The sequence below is a fragment of the Homarus americanus genome, unplaced genomic scaffold (genome assembly GCF_018991925.1).
Source record: "Homarus americanus isolate GMGI-L3 unplaced genomic scaffold, GMGI_Hamer_2.0 scaffold16894, whole genome shotgun sequence".
NCBI classification, from domain to species: Eukaryota; Metazoa; Arthropoda; class Malacostraca; order Decapoda; family Nephropidae; genus Homarus; species Homarus americanus.
The window spans coordinates 195719-214961 of NW_024746541.1; the positions used below are offsets into that span (position 1 = coordinate 195719).

Consider the following 19243-nt stretch of genomic DNA (forward strand, 5'->3'; position numbering starts at 1 on the left):
GCTACGACACTTCCCCAAATTACGTACCCTTCCAGTTTAATTTTCAGCCTTTCGTGGAGTACACTGTCGATAGCCTTGGCAATATCTAGGTATATATTGTCAGTATTTCTATCCTGTTCCAGAATTTGGGTCCAAGCAACATTGCTAATGCTGCCTCCCCAAAGCTGGGAAGGCTGTACAGATGCTGTAGCTACTTCACTCCTGAGCAGTTGCTTCAAGTATATAAGGGATTCATTCGTCCTAACTTGGAGTACTGCTCTCATATCTGGGGTGGCTCTTCAACTGTTAGATTGGGTGGAACAAAGGCATTTCGTCTTATTAACTCTCCTCCTTTAGTTGATAATCTTTCTTCCCTTTCTTTTCACGGCAATGCAATGTTGCTTCACTCTCTCTCTTTTACAAGTACTTTAACGGGCACCGTTCGGTGGATTTGGCATCCTGTGTACCGCCGGCAAGGCCGTGGGCTCGTAACACACGTCTTGCCCGCGGTGCCCACCGTTTCTCTGTGGATGTCGGTCACACGAGAATAACCCATTACAGTACATCCTTCTTTCCTCACACAGCCAAACTGTGGAAAGCTCTGCCTTCTTCTGTGTTTCCATACTCATACAATCTGTCTTGCTTCAAAAAGCTGGTTTTCCGGCATCTCGTGTTGTAGATTAATATAACCTTTTTCTTTTCTATTTTTAATTTATTTTTACTCTTTTTTTTTTTGCCCTTTAGTTGTGGGTCAGTGACCTGTGCCAGGGTGGGTTACTCCCCTTAAAAAAAATAATAATAATAAATAAATAAAAATAATAAAAAATCCAGTACCATGAGTAACTTTGTTAGGCAGGAGCATCCCGGCATAAAACAGTGGTGACAATCCTTTACAAGGTTGTTTTGGAGTAGATGTTTCATCGCGGCATCTCTTATAATACTCTCAAGTACTTTACATATTATGCTGATCAGGCTCACCGGTCTATAGTTATTCGTGGACTGAGGATTGCCCTTCTTGAAGATAAGACTCACATGAGCCACTTTCCAATCACTGGGGACCATTTGTTCATCCAGGCATTTACAGAACAAGATCTTCAAGGCTCAGCAAGCTTGTTGCACAACTCTCTAAGCACTCTGGGATGCACCATGTCTGGACCAGAACTCTTATGAACCTTTAGCTTTGACAATTTAATTCTAAGACCCTCTTGTGTGAACATAATGTGAGTCAATGCTGTGTCAAACCGTCTGTCCTCAAACACAGGAAGATTGTTCACATGCTCTCTTGTGAACACCGAGGAAGAGAGGCAGTTCAATGCCTCAGCTTTGTCCTGGTCAGAATCTGCGTAACTACCATTTTCAAGCCTCGGGTCTGATACTCTTACTCGCGTTTTTAATTTCGACATTGCATAGCTGTAAAACGCTTTGGGTTTGGCTTGACCTCACTTGCAACCAGCCTCTGAAACTCTTTTTCGGCCCTTCTACACTCTGCCTTTGCTTGGTTCCTGGCTCTTGCATACATCCTCCTGTCCTGCTCATCGTTTGAGCTAACTTACATCGTGAATTTCTGGGTTTTCTTCTTAACTTTGTTGACCGCCACATGGCTCATGTGTAGGGCTCTTGTTGTATTCCTAGAGGCACTGGGTTCGGTCTTAGGTATATATTTTCTATCAAATGGTACACTTTACTGGATATGATATTCAGCGAAGTGTCTGTTTTTTTTATACCTTAGTGAGTCAGGCCAGTGGATATCCCTCATATTTTCCCTCATCCCATTGTAATTTCCCTTGTAATATTTGCACCTTGGCCTGGTTTTGTCGTCAACCAAATATCAGTTAAATCTGAAGGACAAAATTACTTGGTGGCTGGTGTCTACTGGGGCTAGATGCTTCAGCTTGGCCGCCACACCCTCTTCATTAGTTATGATGGGGTTCGGTGTTTGCTCCCCTCTGGAAGGGTACGGCCACACTGCATGCAATTCGCGGGGAGGGTAGCGGGCTGCCTAGCGGGAGGGAGGCAAGAACGATCACGTAGTATCTTATGTGGGTGGCTATACTCACCACGGGTAGCGGGTTCTCACCCCGATAACCCGCTATGTGAACCAACATGTTGGTTAAAATAGCCTAGAGGCTCGTGGGATGCCAGATCAATAGCATCACCATATACTGTTGTGTCTTCCCACAGATCATTGAAATATGACTAGTAAAGCAATTATTAGTGTCGTCCTCCAAAGAAGATCATTGTGGGACCCAACTGACCCCTACACAAGAATGTAGGGTCTTAATAAAACATTGGGAAGAAATATGCAACCAAATAAATATAAGAGGTAAGTCATAAACTTGTGGTGTTGACTCACTGATTAGTATATCATGAATATATTGAATTATTGATTAGTAGGGCCACTTTTCTTTGATGAAAGCAATGGTTTACTAATACATTAGGAAACCTATATTATGAATATCAAGCATTTAGTTATTAATATGTAAGAACTTAATATCTAATATAAGGCTTTGCCTATGTCAAATATAGGCCTGTATAAGACATGAACAATATCTGGAATGGAATTATATTTCATGGTAGGTAAATATTGTCGATATTACCACCCCGTTCCAGAATATGGGTCCAAATATCCAATACCTTGAGCAATTGTGTTAAGCAGGAGTGCCACGGCATAGAACCATGATGGCAATCTTTTACAAGGTTGTTTCGTAGTAGATGTTCCATCTCGGCATCTCTGATAATACTCTCAAGTACTTTACATATTATGCTGGTCAGGCTCACCGGTCTATAGTTGTTCGTGGAGTGACTATCGCCCTTCTTGAAGATAGGACTCACACAGGCCACTTTCCATTCACTGGGGACCATTTGTTCATCCAGGCATTTACAAAACAGGATCTTCAGGGGCTTGGCAAGCTCATTGCACAACTCTCTTAGCACTCTAGGATGCACCATGTCAGGGCCGGGACTCTTATGGACCTTTAGCCTGGACAGTTTATTTCTAATACCCTCTTCTGTGAACACAATGTGGGTCAGTGCTGTGTCGAACCGTCTGTCCTCAAACACAGGAAGGTTAGTTGCATCCTCTCTTGTGAACACCGAGGAAAAGAAGCTGTTCAATGCCTCAGCTTTATCCTGGTCAGAATCTGCGTAACTATCATCTTCAAGCCTCAGGTCTGATACACCTACTCGTGTTTTCAATTTCGACTTTGCATAGCGATAAAACGACTTTGGGTTTGACTTGACCTCGCTTGCAACCAGCCTCTGGAACTCCTTTTCAGCTCTTCTACACTCTATCTTTGCTTGGTTTCTGGCTCTTGCATACATCCTTCTGTCTTGCTCATCGCTTGACCCAACCCTCATCTTGAATTTCTGGGTTTTCTTCTTAATTCTGTCGATTGCCGCATGGTTCATGTGTAGAGATCCCCTCGTATTCCTAGAGGCATTGGGTTTGGTCTTGGGTATACTGTATATTCATCGATCAAATGGGTCACTTTACTAGTTATGATATTCAGCGCAGTGTCTGCGTTCATGTGCCTTCATGAGTCAGGCCAGTTGATACCTCTCATCTCTTCCCTCATCCCGTTGTAATTTCCCTTGTAATATTTGTACCTTGGCCTGTTGTTTGTTTGTTTCATAAATGACATGCCTGACGTTGTACACTCCTCCATACAAATGTTTGCCGAAGACGCCAAGTTATTTTGGGAAATCGAGAACCAAGTGGACTGTGATGAGCTGCAGAAGGATCTCTGTGAGCTCCAGGAATGGTCGAAGAAATGGCTGCTGAGATTCAATGTCACGAAGTGTAAGAGGATGCACCTGGGGCGTACTGTAGTGGATTCCTCCCCTACAAACGCTTGTCGCTGAGTAGCCGACCCCGCGAATTCCCCAGTGTATGCCTCGTGGTCTAGGTCAACCAGCGCCGCCTTACATGACGGAGGTCAACTATTAAGCCACGCCTACCTCCGCTATATAAGACCTGACCACGTGGTGACCTACCTCTCTTTCTACCTACAGCCGCCAGCAAGCAACACCTCCTCCTCTGCTCCTGCCTGGCGGCTCTAGCTCCTGCCGGCGAACATGGCGACCCACAAGCTGGTTGTAGGGTTTCGTGATATTATGTTGTCTAGCACTCAGGATGGGATTGATGGAAACTCTAGGTGGTGGTTTTCTTATATAATATAAATTATATGAAAGACAGTCTGGTGCTGGAGATGCCGTGTGGTGAGGAGCTGCTCAGTAGAGACGTGCGGTGAGTAGCTTGTTGAAGGAGGTAGATGTGCAGGAGCTTCGTTAGAGAAGATGTTGCCTGTTGCTGGCCTCCTGGTTGAATGAAAGCTGGACAGCGAGGAGCTTGCTTGGAGGAGGTGCTGCGTGTTCAGGAACCGAGGGCAGAATGAATCTCAATGGAGAGACAGAGCTTATATACACAGCCGCCGGAAGTAAACCGTGGGAAGTCGCCGGTTTCTTGACTCCGTTGCTTAGGAAGACGTGGCTGGTTGCTAGGATACTGTGGCATCTGGTGACGCCCCCCTGGGCCGCTCGTTTGGTTGCTAGGGAAGACGTAGCAGGTGGCTGGTTGCTAGGATACTGTGGCTACGCAGTTGTAGGGGAGACTTCCACTACATGGTCCTCCTCTGAGCATCCTCACCAACCAGCTCTCTCTACATCACGCCTGTAACCACGCTGCCACTTCCCAGCACCAAGCTGCACTGTATATCCAATACAATATGTATACAGAGAGCACATTGTGAGTTTCCTTTCTCCATCCCATCCTGAGCGAGGACCAACTTCATGTACCCCCCAAGCGTTCGCCAGTACTGAAAGTTTTTCGCTGTTTATTATTTCATCTTACAAATTATTTTTACAAAATTACACTAAAAATATTATTAGACATGTTTTGTGTATGTATAACAGATATTCGTTAAGATTTTACCCTGATTTAATATACTTTTGGGTAATTCGTTGGACCGCCCAACGGGCTGAAGAAACTGCACTAGGTGAGACTGTGTGTGAGAAGGACCTAGGTGTGTATGTTGACAATGAGCTGAAGTTCTCGGGCCATTGTGAGAAGAAGGTAAATCAGGCAAATAAATTATTGGGTCTTATAAGAAGGTCGTTCAGATATCTAGACGGTCCGTCCCTCGTAACGATCTTCAAGAGTGAAGTGCTTCCTCATCTGGAGTACTGTCACCCCGCCTGGTCCCCGAGATATGCTAGGGACTGTCAGTTGGTTGAAAATGTTCAAAGGAGGGCCACCAAACTGGTGCCTGCACTTCGGCACCTCAGCTACCCTAAGAGATTGGAGCGCCTGAACTTGCCTAGCTTATACTACAGACGGGTAAGGGGTGACCTAGTTGAGGTGTACAAACATCTCAGGGGGCACTACTCAGTTGAGTGTCCTTACTTGGAGCTGGCGGACGCTCGCCCCACAAGGGTCACAGCTCAAGATTGAAGAAGCCGCAAGTCCAGAAAACTGTGAGGGCAAACAATCTGGAGTGAGGGTTGTGAACTCTTGGAACAATCTACCAGAGAGTGTTGTGACGGCACCGAGTGTGAGCTGTAAACTCTTGGAACAATCTACCAGAGAGTGTTGTGACGGCACCGAGTGTGAGCTGTGAACTCTTGGAACAATCTACCAGAGAGTGTTGTGACGGCACCGAGTGTGAGCTGTAAACTCTTGGAACAATCTACCAGAGAGTGTTGTGACGGCACCGAGTGAGAGTTGTGAACTCTTGGAACAATCTACCAGAGAGTGTTGTGACGGCACCGAGTGTGAGCTGTAAACTCTTGGAACACTACCAGAGAGTGTTGTGACGGCACCGAGTGAGAGTTGTGAACTCTGGAACAATCTACCAGAGAGTCGGCAGACTGGTGTGAACTGAGAGTGTGAACTCTTGGAACAATCTACCAGAGAGTGTTGTGACGGCACCTTGGAGTGACCAGAGTGTGAAACTCTTGGAACAATCTACCAGAGAGTGTTGTGACGGCACCGAGTGTGAGCTGTGAACTCTTGGAACAATCTACCAGAGAGTGTTGTGACGGCACCGAGTGTGAGCTGTAAACTCTTGGAACAATCTACCAGAGAGTGTTGTGACGGCACCGAGTGTGAGCTCTTTCAAGACCAGACTTGACCAACACTGGAGCAGGTTCAGGTACATTCAGGACCCGGTACATGCCCAGTACTTGCCAACAGTACGTAACAGAGACGTGACCGATAGTCCAAGCGGTTAACGAGCCGATCAGTGGTGAAGAGGATAAGACATACACCACAGCTAACTGCCTCCAGGATCCTATTCGGTAGTTCCATACAACTAGTTACATCACAACCAATCACAGGACGTTTTAACAACCTTAACCCTTTATTTTTCCTTAGAGCTTAATTTAATAACCATATTGAATTTGAGCCCTTTCTTTACCCATTTCCTCCTATCAGTACAAGTAGTAACCTTAACTACTGTACAGGAGTCAAGTGGCTGTACTGTTGTCTAGTTATGAAACACAACTGATAGTGGTGTTCAGAAGGTCTCATTAACACTATCTTATAATACCTCATTATTTAATTACATTTATAATAATTCCAGCATTAAAAAAAGATAAATTAATATATGTTATTAATGTTTTGAGTGGTAATTAAGATGATATACAGGTTAATACTTGAGAGTGTGATGACTGGCCACTGAGATAACAACACCTCATTATCTGGCTCTAGTCCTTCCTACACCTGTAAGTACAACTGAATAATAGTGAATAATAGTGAATAACAGTGAATAATAGTGAATAATAGTGAATAATAGTGAATAAATGACAAGTGACAGGTGTGTGACAGGTGTGTGATAGGTGTGTATTGATATGGGAGATGATTTAAATGTCTAAGACTTTACACATATGTTTATATATATGTACATATGTAATTATATATATATATTTTTAGACGTCTCTAGATAAGTAGGGTCCGGCTAATTGCCCTAATGTAGCCGTAATGAAGTCAAATGATGGTCCTACATGAATAATTCGGGCTGCTAATCACTTCTTGACTGGTATTTGGTGTTATAAAGTCACAAAAAATTGGTAAACTTAATTTAATCTGAGTTGTGTTAGGTATAGGTTAGGTTAGGTTAGGTTAGGTTAGGTAAGGTAAGGTAAGGTAAGGTACGGTACATGCACTCGATCAATTAACTCAGATTAAATTAAGTTTACCAATTTTTTTTTGACTTCGTGACACCAAATACTAGTCGAGGTTAGGTTAGGTTAGGTTAGGTACATGCACTCGATCAATTAACTCAGATTAAATTAAGTTTACCAATTTTTTGTGACTTCGTGACACCAAATACTAGTCGAGAAGTGATTGGCAGCCCGATTTATTCTTGTAGGACCATTATTTGACTTCATTGCGGCTACATTTGGGTACATTTGGGTACATTTGGGTAATTAGTTGGACCGAATAAGTATAGAGATGTTTATATAATTATAGAGATTTTTAGATAAGTATAATACATGAGAGGTGACCATTTAGTACTAGGGGTGACTCGGTAATAATTCACTATAGTACATATTGATTTGTTATGGTGGTTTAAATACGGTGGATAGTTTCTAACCATTACTCCTTGTCCCTTTTTAGTGTTCAATAATGGTTTATGTATTTTTATTTTAGTATTTTTATGAGGTGTGTTTTGATGGAATACCCGGGGTCTGCCCATATCCTCACCAACCCGTTTCGTCACCACTGCTTTACCCGTTTCGTCACCACAGCTTTACCCGTTTCGTCACCACTGCTTTACCCGTTTCGCCACCACAGCTTTACCCGTTTCGTCACCCCATTCATTCCCATCATTACACGAAAATAATTGTTGCTTGGGATATAAAATGGTTAATATATAGGACTAACCCGCCCGGGCTGCATAGTGCCGATGCGGCGTATCATCTCACGTCCAGAAAATGCCTCAAATTTCACCAAATCATAGTAAGATTTTCTGTTTAATATACTGGGGAAGTTAGGTAAGGTTAGGTAGGATTGTTTGGTTAGGTTAGGTTAGGTTAGGTTAGGTTAGGTAGGATTGTTTGGTTTGGTCTGTTCTGTTTCAATGGGTTTTTGGGTAATTGGTTCCAGCTCACCGAAAATTGCCTAAATTCAACAAAAAAGGTAGAAAAGTACACTTTCTTTGAGGTGTGTATGTAGAAGGCTCCTGGATGATGATGATGATGATGATGGGAATTAGAATGGGGGTGGAGGAGAAGGGAGAAGAGAAGGCATTGAGGTGGAAGAGAAGTCACCCCATGGCACCATTTCACCCATAAAATTTTAGTCCTCTTGGTGTAATTCAAGATTATTTTCTTTAAGTCAACACTGCACTGCATTATATATTATCAATATGTAAAATATATTTCAAAATGACCAGTAATTTGCTTGCAAACACAGAAAAAAAGCGTTTAACTGAAGAGAGTCTCAAGCAAGATGTTTGGTGTGTTTCCGGGCTGGATAGCGCGCATGAAACTAGTTTCCTTCCCTTCAATTATGTTCAATAATTGTTAAAATGACTAAAAAATTTAATATTAAAATTTTAAAATTATTGAATAGTATAAACTTCTTGATATTTACTAAAATAGTAAGGAATTTAAGCCCTAAAACCGATTACTGTATTGGCGGACTAATACTACAGCTGGTGAACCGCCAAGTGCAAGCGAAAACATGTTTAGGTCGGCTCGTAAAAAACTCGTTAATCGAGGGATTGCTTGTTAACCGAAGTTAAGAATCTTATGGAAGGTAAATCGTTAACCGAAATCTCGTTGACCGAGGAGCTCGTTAACCAAGGGATCACTGTACAGTATTGTAATTTAGCACCTAGCACATTAAGAAATGAATGAAGTATGAATTTAGTACATTACCTTAAAGTTTTGTACAGTGAGAAAGTGGTACAACAATGGAGAGCATGTGTATAAGGGAACGCCCGTGTGGCAAGGGATGCCTGTACAATATAAATTCTTTATTTTTTTGTAATACAGTTATTACTTTTTTCATTCATCCTGAACACTTCTCTACTGTAACCAACTCTGTCCCAACGATGCCATTTTGACTGATTACACGTCGAGCATTTCTTGCCTACGAACACTTTATGCTGGACTGTATACTGTATATATAAAGATACAGACGTACTGTATCGCAGGAGTGCAAGTTCTTTTAACCCTATTTTCATTTTTATAAATATACAGTACTGTACATATCCATACACATTATACATATCAATTACATAGACTTACCTATATTCATTGTTGTAAGTTATGAATTATTATGGTTTTTAAAAGTTGTGAAAGTAGACTATTTCAACTATTTGTCAGTACACTTATTTTTAGTTATTATTATCATTATCAATGTTTATTTACCAGGGTATTTATTTATTTATTTATTTCTGGATCATTTAAGTCATCATTAATTTCTGCAGGTGGCCACCAGGAGCAATGGGCAAGTACAAGAAGCTTCCCGATAACTACTTCAAGTTGGTGAACCCCGTTATTATGGCCCTAATAGGTGTAGGGCTCTACCTGATGGTGGTGAGTAAGGTGTCTCTCTCTCTCTCCATTATTGTATTTCACCTGATGATTAACCACATTAATTTTAAACTAACATCACTTTTTTTACATTTTTTACTTTTATCCTCTTCACCACTGATCGGCTCGTTAGCCACTTGGGTGGTCGGTCACGTCTCTGTTACACACTGTTGGCAAGTACTGGGCATGCACCGGCTCCTGAATGTACCTGAACCTGCTCCAGTGTTGGTCAAGTCTGGTCTTGAAAGAGCTCACAGCTGGGTGCCGTCACAACACTCTCTGGCAGATTATTTCAAGAGTTCACAACTCTCACTCTGAAAAAGAAACTGCTTCAAGCCTTGCAGGAGCTTCTTGTGCTGTTTCCTCTGCATTACCATGCGATCTGGGTGAATGAATATACAGTATTCCAAAATGCCTCGCTCCTTGCGAAGTTTTTGCCTTCTAAATAACCTCCCATTTCTTCTCAATTACTAGTGTGATCCTGAGGGGGTGAGGCTTATCCCCCTGCTTTTGTCCTTGCCTCCTCACATCCTGAGGGGGGGGAGGGGGGGTGACATATTCAGAGCCGCTGTACAAATATTCTCAAACTGCAACTTATCGTGTGTTTTCCTAGTCTCCGCTTCATCCAACTGGTTCTCAGGGACTCCATAAACTATTATGTTGTTCCTGCGCTGGAAACGTTCCCGTTGTTCCTCCTCTCCCCTAACAGTAGGTCTGCTAGTCGCCATCTCTTCGACACACTTCTTCAGAGTTCCATTATTTCTTAAGGGATTAATTCCTCGCTTTAAGTGGATTCGTTATGAGAGGCATTTTTCCGGTCCCCATTAACCGCGGATAACGAGGACCTCCTCTAATGAAACAGAGTTTGCCAGTACCTCACCAGGCTTTATTCACCTTATAACTGTCCTACAGCAATACAATAGTATCAGAAACTAAAGGATACAACAAAATGTGATTATGAAACACTGAAACACAGAAGAGACATTCAGGCAAGTGCATAATGATAGTACACTAACTCTTTATCCATATAGCTATGTAAAACTAAAAGCATTACATCCCTTAGACATATATTAGTACATAAGAAGAATACAGAGGTAAACCACAGGTCCATATTACACCTCCTGTATAAACAATGCAGGTATACAGGTGAGCATGTGTACAAGCAATGTAGGTATGCATGTTCCACTCGTCCACCACCCTATTTGTGAACCAGTTCCTTCCTATCTCCCTCCTAAACCTAAACTTATCCAGCTTAAATCCGTTGCTCCGAGTCCTATCCTGCTCGGATATTATAAGAACTTTATCTATATCGCCTTTATTGATTCCTTTCACCCACTTAAATACTTCTATCATATCTCCCCGCACTCTTCGTCTTTCTAGGGAATGCAAGTTAAGTTTCTTTAACCTATCTTGATATGGAAGGTTTCTAAGTCCCGGAATCATTTTCCTCATTCTTCGCTGCACCGACTGGTGAATTGATATCCATTCTATAATAAGGGCACCAGAACTGAACAGCATAATTGAGGGGCACCTGGGATGTACCAACGGTAAGGAGGTGTATCATATGTCGCAACGGGACGAAGAAACTACATTAATTGAGACTGAATGTGAAAAGGACCTCGGTGTGTATGTTGACAATGAACTGAAGTTCTCAGGCCATTATGAGAAGAAGGTGAATCAAGCAACTCAGTTATTAGATCTTATAAGAAGGTCGTTCAGATATCTAGACGGTCCGTCCCTTCAAGAGTGAAGTGCTTCCTCATTTGGAGTACTGTCACCCCGTCTGGTCCCCGAGATATGCTAGGAACTGTCAGTTGATTGAAAATGTTCAAAGGAGGGCCATCAGACAGGTGCCTGCACTTCGGCATCTCAACTACCCTGAGAGATTGGAGCGCCTGAACTTGCCTAGCTTATACTACAGACGGGCAAGGGGGGACCTTATTGAGGTGTGTGAGCATCTCAAGGGGCACTACTCAGTCGAGTGTCCTTACTGGCGGACGGTCGCCCCACCAGGGGTCACAGCTCAAGATTAAAGAAGCCGCAGGTCCAGAAAACTGTGAGGTGTAACTTTTTTGGAGTGAGAGTTGTGAACTCTCGGAACAATCTACCAGAAAGTGTTGTGACGGCACCGAGTGTGAGCTCTTTCAAGACAAGACTTGACCAACACTGGAGCGGGTTCAGGTACATTTAGGAGCCGGTGCATGCCCAGTACTTGCCAACAGTGCGTAACAGAGACGTGACCGATCGCCGAAGCAGCTAAAAAGCCAATCAGTGGTGAAAAGGATAAAAGTAAAGTAAAGTAAGTTATTCCCTCATTCCTTATTATATGACCAAAGTATTTCAGTTTTCTTTTTTTATACAATTCAAATATTTCTCTTGAAGTTTTTGCTAGTCTCAGTATTTCTTCACTTGTGTTCCTGTCAGTGTAGTTTATTCTTAACATTCACCTATAACACCACATTTCAAAGGCCTCCCCACAACCTCTGTTTGGTGTCTGCTGAAAGTGTCCACGCTTCTGACCCATACATCAGTCCTGGCCATATAAAGCCTTTCAGCCGCACTTTTCTCAAATTAAAGTTAATGTCCCTTTCATTGGGTCTTTTATATTATTAAAAGCTGTTTTTGCTTGACCTATTCTTGTTTTGGTTTCCTCCGCACATCTACCATCACACAGCTATTGTTACTTCCCAAATACACAAAATTATCCACCAATTTAAGTTCCCTTTTGTCTACCATAATTTCTATTATAGGATTTATTTCCACTTTGTAAACAACCATTAGTTCAGTCTTTTCATCATTAACTCCATATTGTTCACCTTTTTCCACTAATCTGTTAACCAGTTTTTGTAATGCCTCTTGACTATAAGAGCAGTATCATCTGCACCTTGTATATTAACCTAAGTCCTTTATAACTTCTCTCATTATGAATATATATTATACAATGTTGGAGACAGAACACAGCCTTGTCTTCCTCCCTGTCTAACTGTGAACCAATAGTTCATTATTTACTAACACTTCGGCCTCCTGTTGCCAGTAAAGATTCTTTAACACTATTATCTCCTTCATTAATGCCTATTTTTTCCAAGATCTCTAAAAGTTTATTGGGCTTTACCTTATCAAAAGAATTTTCAAAATCAACAAAAACAATATACAAATTTCTTTGGACCATTAAAATCCTTCCATTGAAAATTCTCAAACCAAATACAGTACAGTAAACCCTTGCTATGTGTGAAGGATAGGTTCCAAGGAATGGCCCGAATTGGCAAAACCACAAATAACAACTTGTACTACTTTAGTGCACTACTGTAATGCGTGTTTTTTAAACCATGTATTTGTAATCATTATCATATTTTCTTTACAAAAGTCAATTAATATTTCTCTTCTATTATTTCTATTAACCAACCCATGTGGTCCTACTTCTGGTGCTACTTTCCCTTTCCCAACTTTTACCATAAAATCAACCATTATAATCAGTCATTCATTAAACTTTACGGTGTCTTTTGCTCGGCCACCTGTCAGTTCTCACCTTGGTTATTTCCTGGATGAACAAACTTTACTCTCAGACTGTTATGTTATTGCTCTTTCCTTATATTGTATCATTTATGTCAGTAGTTAGTATTCCCCGGTGTTAGATGCTTTTAAAGAACTTTTCTGCCTCCTCCTTCCCTCCCTCTACAGTACTGATGAGCTGCCATCAGATACAGTATATGAATCATGTGAGCCAGGTATTAAGTTGCTAGTGAAGAATTGGTGGTACAACTCCATCTTATAATGTAACCTGGAGGTGATGCTGGCAGCCTCCCTCACTCCACCTGTTGGGTAACTCTGATGTACACAACCTGGAAGAGAGGATTGACCCCCATAAAAGGAGAGTTTAGAAGAGACAGATGAGGGTGAGAGTGCACTTACTCAACCTTGAGTGATAATTAACATACTCAACAGTGTCTCTTTAGTTGTCCGAGTGTGATGGGAACCAATGTATCCCGGTTCACACTCTTGTCTTTATAACCTGTGTCTTAATTCCATGGACTTAATTGATCATTGAAACCTCCATATAATGCACTTTCATATCTATATAGTTCATGACATGGAGGTCGTACATCTAACGGACCTTCCATATGAAGGTTTCACTCTCTTGAGTTACTTGAGATGTCATTTTAAGTTTGTGTTTATAATGGAACTTATGAATCAATTCTTCATGCAGTATTTAAATGTTTGACAGATGGCCTGGCTGGATCCAAAGAACATTTCTCCACTATGTTTTGGCCGTGTTGCAGAGCTTGCCACTTGGCTTGGAACTGAAAACAACGTTCTTATGAAACAGCTGTGAGTAAAAAATCTCGCCTTTTGTTAATTTATTTATTTTTTTTAACTTGTACAAACTTTCCTGAGTTTATGAGAACAGATATTTACTTTACTAATGTTTGGTTAATGCTGTATTGTGAAGAGTCAAAAGCTGCCAGGAATTTGCTGGATTTTTTAAACTAGGAATATATTTATGTATGGTATCTAAAATTTCTTACATAAATGTATTTAAATATTTTTCTGTATTTTAGTTAACATGTAATGATAGTGTACTGTACTGTAACCTGTATTGTGTTATTCATTATGTAAAGGAAGAGCAAATAGGGGAGAATTTTATGATTACTGTATTTCTGTAAGATTTGACTACCAACCTTTTGTGATGCAAATATATAACCAGGGTGTCTACTGCTCTTGAAAACCTGGAAAGGGCAGGGAATTTACAAATAAACCTGGAATTTTATGTGAATTCAGTTCAACTTCAAAATATTGTTATTTTGATAGCAATGTTACTATAAATTAATGATGTACTGTATAATAGGTAAATAATTAAACTTCTAGGAAAAATCCCAGTCGACCACTCCAGTAACTGTATTGTCAGAGATGAATTTTTTCTTATATTTAAGTGGATTATCCCACATTTATCATGAGTCATATAAGTGAATCAGGAGGGTGTGATTTTTTGGTTTTTGCTGAATTTCCAGCTTTTTTTTAAACCTCCAGGTCGCCCCAGATGAGTCGCACAACTCCGAGGATAAAAATATGGAGGGGGAGAATGTCCAGGTTTAATATTATATTATATATATATCATCTTTAAATTTCCCAATACTAGTATATAGATGCATATTATTGAAAACCTCTAATTTGCTAATTCTGTCATAATAAATACCGAATTAATGTACCTAGAATTGTTCTAATTTACACCTGGAAAACCTGGAAAAGACAAGGAATTTTTTTTGTCAGGCCAGTAGACACCCTGATGACCTGAGTACGGTATACACAAAACTTTTAAGTGTTACCAAACTGTTGTTAAGGCCGACCTGTTAAGCCAGTGTGGAGATTTTTTCGCCTCTATAACCAGTGGTTGTTAGGGTCGGTGATCAATAATGGCTTCCGCATTTTTGCCTGTGGGGGCTAGGGGAGGTGGTGGAGGGAGTGATTTGCCACCTGAATGACTGGGAACTTTTAAAGTGAGGAAATTGAACTGTCCTGAGTCTACAGTGCGAAATATTAAGAGGAACTTAGAGGAGACCAAGAAGAGTATTGCGCTGGCTAAAATATTTCGGTAGTGATGGAAATGCGAGGCGAGCAATGAATGATAAAGGTGATAGAAACAGGTTGTTAGTGATAACAGAGCATTTTCTTGTGAAATGGTTAGCTTGAAGAATGAAAGACAGTGCAAGTGTTAGCGGCCCTCACATACGGAACAACCATCACACCAAGCACCTCAAAAACTAAGTGTTATATTATTCAAACTCTTTATTTTGATGATTGAATAGCAATTCTTTTTATTTCAGCGAACAAAAAGTGTTAGGAGGGCTTCAAGGGGAAAAAATGGGTGAAATTCTTGGGGCGGCGGGACCAATAAACCCTTTTTACATGTATTTTAATGTCACACAAATAACGTTTTCGCTAATAACAGTGTTTTTCAGGCACCTATTAAACGTTATTGGTGAGAGCCTACTGTACATACAAAGTACAGCATACCAGTAATAGAATTAACAAAACATTAAATATAAACTAAATGCAGTACCGTACTGTACAGTATACTGTACAATAATAAATAAAAAAACAGTAGAATACTATATTTTAACTTACTCTGAGGTGTGTATGTCGTATTCCCGGCATGTTGATGATGTCATGCCATATTCTTTGGAGAGTGCATTGGTTCTAATGCTTTCCTCATGTTTCATAATAATTTCTGCACTGTATATTATCAATATGTTACCTAAATTTCAGAATGACCAATAATTTTAATGTAAAGATGCAAAAATACTCAAGAGACCAACAAAATCGATGTTCACTCCACTGTAAACAAAGTTAAACTGAGAAGCGTTGGTGGGTGATTCGATCAACTGAAGGGCACACAATAACTGTTCCCTGTACTGTATATATTATCAATATGTTAACTAAATTTCAGAATGACCAATAATTTTAATATAAAAACTGCAGAAACATTCAAGAGACCAACTTTCTTGATATTTACTTCACTGGAAACGAATGTAAACATTACTGTATTGGCGGACTAGCCGATCAGCTGATGCGCATAACAAAACTTGTTTGTTGTAAGGATTTCGTTAATCGAACTGAAAATCCTTATGGGAGCTAATTCGTAAACCAAAACTTCGTTAATCGAACCGGTCGTTAACCGAGGGACCACTGTATTAACTGTTTCTCTTCAATGGCTGCCACCAATAATAAAGTCTGGTCTGCCATCCAGCTGGGCTTCCTTTTCTTTCGTGGGGTTGAGACTTCCATTATGTTCAACTTGTCCGCTCCTCAATAACACAACAAGGCCAAGCCACCGATCACTGTCCTTGGGTAATAAATTCTCCTCCAAACTCCATAGATTAGATTTTTTTTTTAATGATCAAAATGAATATAAATGTAAATATTGTAATTAATCTTCATAATTTTATTGAGGTTATTCGGCCATAAGACCATTTTATATGATGAACTCCCGGTATCCTTAGTGCTGTTTAGGGGTACTTAACAAACAACTATTAGTGCGGTAAAAGTTTGCTAGTTAAGCTTTGTGTATAACTTTTAAATTTGACTGCTAGCTAACAGAACTATTATGTCACTAGCAGAAAAGTTTTGTGTATACCAGCCCTGAATCTTATGAGTACATGGGAGGAGAGAGTACCAACCACTATCACACCATCCTTCCTCCAACCACCATCTATCCCTCAACCTCCATCCATCCTCCAACCACCATCCATCCCTCAATCACCATCCATCCTCCAAACACCATCCATCCCTCAACCACCATCCATCCCTCAACCACCATCCATCCCTCAACCTCCATCCATCCCTCAACCACCATCCATCCCTCAACCACCATCTCTTACCATTACTTTACTGTAATTTTTGTTAACAAGAGGGTGAGTTGCCATTTTGCCCATGGATTACAAAGGTCTCTACTGTTCTGCATTTTACCTAAAAGCTTTTCATTTGTTTGCTTCAAGATGTAAGCTGGCAAGAATAGTAAGCTTAAGTACGTGTATTCATTTGTTTTATGCTGTACATAATGTAAAACATCCATGTACTGTATGTGTATTTAATTGCTTTACGGCTAAACTTAAGTCAACACCTTGAGTGAACAGTTGCCAGGAATATTCTTTATACAAACATCAGACACTGTGGAGTCTGGTCAATCAGTTATTATTTACTCCTGCCTTCATGACACACTATTGTGTCTCCCACCGACATATTTAACTCTATTAATGATTATCATATTAAGCCTCTGTTTAATATTCAAAATATACTAAAGTTTTGAGATTAAGTGATCAAGTCTTGGCTGCCACACAGACTACTGTAAAGCCACAACATATTGGAGGATTACTATACTGTACTGTGCTACACTTTTTTATGCTATGAATGTAAAGGGTGTTTGAGCCTATACCACAGGCTACAGTATAGTACTGTATTTTACAAAGTGTATACCTGAGGCTGTGAGAGTGAGTGAGTTCTGTAAAAGAGTTATTGATCCTCCAAGACTCGACATTCAGCAGGTACTGTACAGTATCATAGTGTTGCGTATTTTTCAGAACACTGTCCACGGCAGCTATCCACATCACAGAAGCTATGGTGGCTGTGTACTTGTGCCAGAAGCTGAAGCTCAACGTGACCGTGACCATAACCTGGACGGTACAAACTCTCGTCTTTGGGATATTCTCCTTATGGTACCTCATCTGGCCACGCCGGGAGGTCAAGTCCACAAATAATACCAAAACTAAAAAAGACAAATAAAATGCTTGAGACTGCTTTTCATTTTTAAGTCAAGGTCATTTTATATTTGTATGTATTAATTTCAGTACAATTTTGTCATCTATAAAAATAAAAGGTTTTAATAAGTCAATGTTATTTAGTTCATTGTTAACCTGGAGTATTGTTAGGCCATGTACTGTACTGTGAGAAGGACCTATGTAGGTGTGTATGTTGACAATGAACTGAAGTTCTCAGGCCATTGTGAGAAGAAGGTAAATCAGGCAACTAAACCAGTAGGTCTTATAAGAAGACCATTCAGATATCTAGACGATCCGTCTCTCGTAAGACTCAAGAGTGAGGTGCTTCCCTGCCTGGAGTACTGTCAACCCGTCTGGTCCCCGAGATATGCTACAGACTGTCACTTGATTGAAAAATGTCCAAAGGAGTTGGCCACCAGACTGGTGCCTGCACTATGGTACAGCCAAAACGGCTGAGGGTCCACCAGAGGGCTTCTCTGTAGACCGAGTTGAAGGCCTTGGTTAGGTCGATGAAAGCCATGTGTAGGTCACGACGCTGTTCTCTGCACTTTTTCTGTACCTGGCAGGCAAAGATCATGCCAGTGGTGCCACTTGATGGTCTAAAACCACACTGAGATACTGGGAGGAAGTTTTCTGCCTGAGGAAGAAGTCTGTTTAGGAGGACTCGGGCGATAATCTTGCCAGCTACGGAGAGCAGTGAGATCCCGCGGTAGTTGCCACAGTCTGACCAGTCTCTCTTGTTTTTATAAATATTGACGATGGAGGCGTCTTTAAGAGCTTGGGGGATTTCCTCCTTTTCCCATATATTCTCCAGGAGAGAGTGGAGACGGCTGGTAAGCAGAGGTCCTCCTGCTTTATATACCTCGGCTGGGATTCCATCAGGCCCTGAGGCTTTGTTATTGTTCATCTGTTTGATGGCAGTAGCTACTTCATCCAGGGATGGAGGATAGGTGAATTGGGTCAGCTCTAGATGCTGAGGGACCTGCTGGGTAGTCAGGACATCCATATCGGTGTTTCGGTTGAGCAGCGAACGATAGTGTTTTTTCCACAGCTGAAGGATGCCTTCTTCATCTTTAATTAGGGTGTTACCGTCGGATGAGCGGAGGGGGGCTGTGTCATGAGTGATTGGCCCATAATATGTTTTAGCAGAATTGAAAAATTCACGCATCTTGTGTTGATCTGTAAGTTTTTTGCATTTCACATGCTTTATTTTAACGAATCGTTCTTTAAATTGCAAAGTTCCCGCTGGGCTGCCGCTTGCTTCTAGCGGAATGTATCAGCTTTGGTCCGACACTGAGGGTTGTTCTGCCAGTCAGTTAAAGCAGCACATTTATCATCAACGAGTATATTGATTTCCGGGTCATTTTCATCGTACCAGTCCTTTTGTCATGACAGTGTCGAGAATATCCCATTCGGCACTGGGTTTTGGTTGTTTGTTGGGTTATCAGCCCATG

The 19243-nt window shown here is 41.0% G+C and overlaps 1 protein-coding gene across 1 annotated transcript; it reads left to right on the forward strand.

The window, feature by feature from the left end:
• Positions 1-6079: 6079 nt before the first annotated feature.
• On the forward strand, positions 6080-17902 carry LOC121879298 (transmembrane protein 254-like). The gene is made up of 4 exons (XM_042385895.1): positions 6080-6128; positions 9414-9522; positions 13742-13845; positions 17592-17902. The coding sequence occupies exons 2-4, from the start codon at positions 9430-9432 to the stop codon at positions 17791-17793; spliced, it is 399 nt and encodes a 132-aa protein (XP_042241829.1). The 5' UTR covers positions 6080-6128; positions 9414-9429; the 3' UTR covers positions 17794-17902.
• Positions 17903-19243: the final 1341 nt, after the last annotated feature.